At 44.0% G+C, this 5726-nt stretch overlaps 1 protein-coding gene across 2 annotated transcripts in view; it reads right to left on the minus strand.

The window, feature by feature from the left end:
* The window catches only part of LOC116378936 (hsp70-Hsp90 organizing protein 1), an 8057-nt gene continuing 2331 nt past the window's right edge, over positions 1 to 5726 (minus strand). The window contains exons 2-16 of one of the 2 annotated variants that reach the window (XM_031840849.1): positions 5586 to 5665; positions 5420 to 5500; positions 5255 to 5311; positions 4979 to 5158; positions 4661 to 4774; positions 4248 to 4296; positions 3950 to 4040; positions 3719 to 3860; positions 3500 to 3604; positions 3243 to 3339; positions 3047 to 3080; positions 2849 to 2926; positions 2572 to 2674; positions 2355 to 2476; positions 1 to 2266 (exon numbers count right to left, since the gene is read on the minus strand). In XM_031840849.1, the coding sequence (XP_031696709.1) occupies positions 2131 to 2266; positions 2355 to 2476; positions 2572 to 2674; positions 2849 to 2926; positions 3047 to 3080; positions 3243 to 3339; positions 3500 to 3604; positions 3719 to 3860; positions 3950 to 4040; positions 4248 to 4296; positions 4661 to 4774; positions 4979 to 5158; positions 5255 to 5311; positions 5420 to 5500; positions 5586 to 5665 (1469 nt within the window). In that variant the 3' untranslated portion in view covers positions 1 to 2130. Of the gene's footprint in view, positions 2267 to 2354; positions 2477 to 2571; positions 2675 to 2848; positions 2927 to 3046; positions 3081 to 3242; positions 3340 to 3499; positions 3605 to 3718; positions 3861 to 3949; positions 4044 to 4247; positions 4297 to 4660; positions 4775 to 4978; positions 5159 to 5254; positions 5312 to 5419; positions 5501 to 5585; positions 5666 to 5726 lie in introns of both variants that reach the window. The other variant, XM_031840842.1, reaches the window with a different exon arrangement.

Consider the following 5726-nt stretch of genomic DNA (forward strand, 5'->3'; position numbering starts at 1 on the left):
GGTGGTTCAAATACATTTATTAAATATAAAAGACTCTTTTCGCAGTGCAGTAACGATAATACAAAATATTTGGAAGATTAACAGGATTGCAGTGCTCTGGTTATCAACGTGTATATTATAATTAAAAATGCCTTTTCCTGAAAAAGTTTCAAACAAGGTAAAAAGATGAAAAACATACCGAATAGTTCAAATTAAACTCAGGGAATACTTATGTCCCATTCTGAAATATCCATAAGTAAATAATAATATGCTACAGTAACATCCAATGCATTGTATTAGCCTGCAAAATTGAAAGCACCGCCATTGTTAACAGCACCAGTCCAAAAAGAAACGAGCAAGTTCAACAAGTGCGGTCTTAAAGTTTGGTGCCCAATTCCTTTTTCACAAGTTTTAGCCACGAGACGGAAAGTTAATACGAGAAAAGCAGAAGTGCAGCATGTGACAGTGTTTGCACCAAATGGCTCTTAAAGCCAGGAAGAAACCAAAGAGGGGACTTACCCAAACACTAACAGGCCAGTAAATGAAAAGCTGTATTCAGCTCCTAAGTTCTGTTGTAAAAGAGAAATGGAAAAAACGTCAGCATAAATAAGGAAATAAATACTCTCACTACGCTGTGCATAGTTTACTAGTGAATGTAGTGTGGACCTAAACCAGGAGTTTGTAATCATTATCTAGTGGACGATACAGACACATGCCGATAGGTTTTAATGCACTGCCTAGTGTTGAAACTTATTTTAAAAAACAAGGCTGTTTTAGTGCAGTCATCAGATGAAGCATTCTTTGGTTCACTAAAATACTGAAATGGAGGCCCTACGGTTAAAAACACTGCTTTTTGAGATTCAAAAGTTCTGCGAGTGGATTATGTTACACATGTGGCCATGAATATGTGTGTGTGTGTGTGTGTGTGTGTACGCACGCACATGGCTGAACATGATTTTTAGTAAAGGCACAGTCCTGTAGTATGAACTTTATCAATGGCATTGCCATGTCACAGGCATTAAAGGCGTGTGTATGACTGACACAGAGTTGGCACTTAAACTTTTGCATAGTCATAGAGCAGGTCAGATGTTTCCACTACTTCTTCCATGCCGTACAATGAGTCCTCCGGAACTTGTCACGACAACTCAACAGGCATGCAGTCTGCCTATTCAATCAACAAAGGGGCAGCCGATAGATAAAGTGAAAGATACACCTAGTCCATGCATTAATACAAATTTCAAATCCTCGAGACAACGGTGTAGTTCTTGTGTCTATTTACCCATGTGTGATCATCTTAACTAAGGCTACGTCGCCCAGTATGAAAGGCATCGCTCTGGGCCTGTGGAGCTTATTGGCTAAAAGAACCTCATGTGTGTAGGGGAGGTACTGAAACGCCGTGTAAGTCTGTTGGTAAGTCTTTGGTCTGGCAGACAACGTGTTGATATAGGAAGAGGAACAACAAGTGGGAAATTGAGTACCAGACTGAACCGCAGACTGGTGAGCAGTTGTGGGCCGTGAATAAACCATAACTGTTAAAAATCAGGTTCACAGACAGCAAGTTGAAGTATTGGTCGAGTTACTGTACTTTGAAAATAGGCGGGGGTGGCACTGATTCGTGATGGAATTTCTAAAGAAGGAGGGTCCCTAGGATCATCACTGAAGAACCTGAAAAATCCATACCGAGTCCTTTCATTACTGCGGTCCATGACAGAGCCATTACTTTTCCCCCCCATCGTGGACCATGCAGTTCCTCCTTATGTTGCACGTCTGTGAGGTTAGGTTGTGTCCCCTAAAGCTGGAATAGGTCCCCATGTGCCATGGAAGGCTGCGAATGTGAAGGTTTACATGCAAAACAAAGGACTACACCAGGTCATTGTGTTGCTCCGGTGTTGTTACTACTGAGCGATATCGTTGAGTAAAAGCTTTAGTTGAAATAAAAATCTTCACGCTCCCAGTCCTTTGTGGCACATGTGTGACCATCCCTGCTTTAGAGCCCGAGTGCTGGCTCTGTTCCTTCGACTAGTCCAGTCCATTCTGCATCAGTAAATATAAAATAGCCCAGAGAACCTGGCCCAGTGAGTACCGGCTCCTTTGGCACACTCTGTGCATCCCAGTTTCCTGCACACTACTGAGGCAGAGAGTAAACTGAGCTCAGGGCTGCCAGGGCTTCCTGTCCTTGCCTTTCTGATCAGGAATGTGTTTGTAGCGACATTTGTCCCCAAAATGGCAGCCGGTGGTTCTCCAGAAGTAACACTCGTCTTCATTCACTGGGCCACGTCGTCGAGGTCTTGAAAGAGAGGAAGATAACAATTGAAATGCTATTGTTTGATTGCAGTGACGGAGAGTTTCTTAACTGAGGCTGAAGTGCGTCTCACCCAGCAGCTGCCCCGGCCTGCTGTGTGGCAGGGAGACAGGTCTTGAGTGGGATGGGAAGGACCCTCTGCGTGCGACGGTCAGGATAGCGCACCACTAAACGCGTGTTTTCAATACAATAACCCTGTGATAGGAAGCAAACACACAACTCGAAGTCCATAGGGATATTCTTCAAAAACAGACAGAGGACTGAAAGAGGAGGGCCAGATGAGTACTCACATTTAGTTTCTCCATGGCACGAGCAGCCATGTTTGCATTCTTGAAGTTGACAAAGGCACAGAATCTCTCATGCAGAACACGGACACTCTCGATCTCACCATACCTAAGATGCAAAGCAAACAGCTTTAACCACCTTGGTTAAGTATTAAATACACACACAAGTGTTTGCTGAAATGTCTTTCCAATGATTGAATTAGGAATAGGATGTTGTGTTTATATAGACCTATTTCAAGTCATGAATTAGGTTAGTTAGTACTGTAATGGACTACAGTCTTACAATATAAAAATGTCCCATAGATGTTTCTCAGTCAACTCAGTGGTCACATTTCCCACCCACAGCGATGGGCAAGGGCTTCTGAAGGAGAGACAAAGAGAAAGCATGTGACTGAAAGCAATTCCATCACAGCTCAGATACAGAATGTGCTGGAACCCTTCTGACCCGTGGCTTTGATTGGACAAACAAATTGTCACCTACCCTGGTTGCACAACTGACGGATCTTGGCTCCCAGCTGCAGAGGAAAAAAAAACAAAAAAAAAACGCTTCATCAATCGAGAGAAAAAAGGCTGTAGGATTTTTAACATATAGTGGCTAGCCCATTGCTGCTTAAATTCCTCTTCAGTGTTCCAGAGAGGAAAGGCTGGCCCTCTTTAATACGGACATGTGATCTTACCCCTGGCAGCAGCATCGGCACAAGATGCCAGAACAGCCTGCACAGTTGAAAACTTCTCCAGCAGTAGGACACTCTGCACCTCTTCAAAACCAAGCTCCTGAGGAAAGAAGAGAAAAAAAATGAATGACCAGTCATGGAAATAAAATCAAAAGGAATTAAATTTGATAGTAAAGTTCAGAGGAAGCTGGAGTTATTTTCATTTACAGCTATCAAGCTCACAGGAAACACCTTGCCACTTTGTTTGAGGGTGTGTTTACCATTAACTGCAGCACTTTGCAGTTGAAGAGGTCATCGACAGCCTCCTCACAGTCTTTGTCAAATTTCAGCACCTGCTCCATGGCCTTCTCTGCCTCACTGTACCGCTACAACGCACACGGAGACCCACAGACATGAGTTAGTAAAGGCTAATCTTACCACACCATGAGCGTAAAGCTGTTCACTCAATATATTTCTTTGATTACATGATAAACACCCACCTGCATGCCCATGAGAGCACTGCCCTTGCGAAAGTGTCCTTTGGGCCAGTCGGGGGCCAGCTGAATGGAGCGCTCGGCGTCGGCCAGGGCCTGAGGATGCTGCTCCAAACAGTAATAGCAGTAGGAGCGATTCCCAAAGAACCTACAGGACGCAGTTTAATGCAAAAAAGAATATCTTACACGTGCCTAGAATGTGTGGATTTCCTTGATGATCAAATAGTCCTGAAGTACCTGTAATCCTTTGGATCACATTTGATGGCTTCTGTAAACATACTGGCAGCTTGTGCGTACTGCCCCTCTTGCACCAGCTTTATGCCTTTTTCTGCTAAAAAGAAAAAATGCTTGTAAATAATTCTCTGGTGGGTCGGCAGCCCGAGGGGCTCAGCTGACCGCAGTGCTGCATGCTGACATACTTGCACAAAGAAAACTAAAATCAATAATTTCCTCTAAGGCTATGGTTCTTTGTCAATGAATAACCTATTTAAAAAAGGCTGCTTTTGTGCCCCGTTATGCAAAGAACAATTCGTACCCGTCAGTGACGACGCGCTCTTCTTGGTCATGGTGTCAGTTCCATTTGTCTGTAAACAAAACATTATTTTTATCAGTTCATATTCAGGTAGTGCTCAAGTGATTAGATTTGTCTTTTCAAATCAGATGCATAGATACTATGACAAAATAATGCATAAGTACATCTTTTAGATGCGTGTTTTGGTTTTATACTTCTACTTTGTTTTGTCATTAATATATAATAGTCTGACATGTATTTTAATAACCAAGCTTCATCCCACAGCTGACACACACGCCCAGAGTCCACTTTTCCACATACCAGACTTTGGAACTGTCAGAGCAACATATTGATGCCACAAGAACAATCGTGCACAGCTATGATGGGAGGTCTTGCTATAGCTTCTCATCTTATATCATCTCTTAGCATTCATTCACCTCTCTCCTGGCCTCGTTCTCCTTGTTCTCTTTGGACTTGCGGCTTGTTCCTTTGGGTTTGATATGGCTAGCAGCATTAGCAAAGAAGGCACTGCTCACATCCCACTCTGGCTCCTGTGGGACACAGAAAGTTTTGCCATCCAGGCCTACAAGCATGCGGGCTTTTATATCAAACACATACTAGCCTAACTGATTCTCCACTGTGGCGTTTGGCTGGAGTTAAAACCTGCATACCGAGTCTTGGCCACTGGTTTATAGCTACACATTACAGCAGCAGAGACTTCAGACATGCAGAATATTCTAGTACACTTCCTCTACCTCTTCAGTGGATCTGACGTGGGTTTTCGGATGTCCTTTGATTCCTGCAGGAGCCATCGCTGGAGTGGCGACGTGGTTGTGTGAGACAGCCTCCTCTTTCTCCTCTTCAGCACCAACCTCTGCTTCCGACTCACTATCATCCAGTTCAGACTCTGCACCCCCATCCTCGTCTTCATCGTCCTAATGTGTGGGACCATATAAAGAACCAGTTTTTTTTTTTTCCACAGTAAAGGCAAATGTAGAGTGCATTCCTAGAAGGAATAATGTGATTATTACCCGTTCGGCACTCTCATTTTGCTTAACCTGCTCCTGCTTCTTACGTTTTCGACGGCGCTGAAACAGATGCAGTGCTCGACACATCAGAAAATGCATGACTTGGATAGCATAATAGACTTTACTTATAAAAAACAAGCAGGATGTTTAAGGGGTGTGTGTGCTGACCTTCCTCTTGGCTTTGCGTCGCTCTGCCCTTCTTCTGACCTTCTCCTCTTCACTCAGATCCTCCTCTCCATTTAATGCATCCTGAACAAACAGGCATTATTGAACATTGCACCTTCAGCCCTTGCAGCCCTGACAATGCCCCGCCAGTCTGACACGATTTGTTTACCTGTGACAAAGTGGCATCATCACTCGGGTCAAGGTTTGCGGCACCACAGTCCATCTGCTCCTCCTGCTGGATGGGGGGGCCTGATGGGAAACAAACACACACACACACACACACACACACACACACACACACACACACACA

Source organism: Anarrhichthys ocellatus, unplaced genomic scaffold, assembly GCF_004355925.1.
Source record: "Anarrhichthys ocellatus isolate YVR2014 unplaced genomic scaffold, GSC_Weel_1.0 scaffold3, whole genome shotgun sequence".
In the NCBI taxonomy this organism is placed as follows: domain Eukaryota; kingdom Metazoa; phylum Chordata; class Actinopteri; order Perciformes; family Anarhichadidae; genus Anarrhichthys; species Anarrhichthys ocellatus.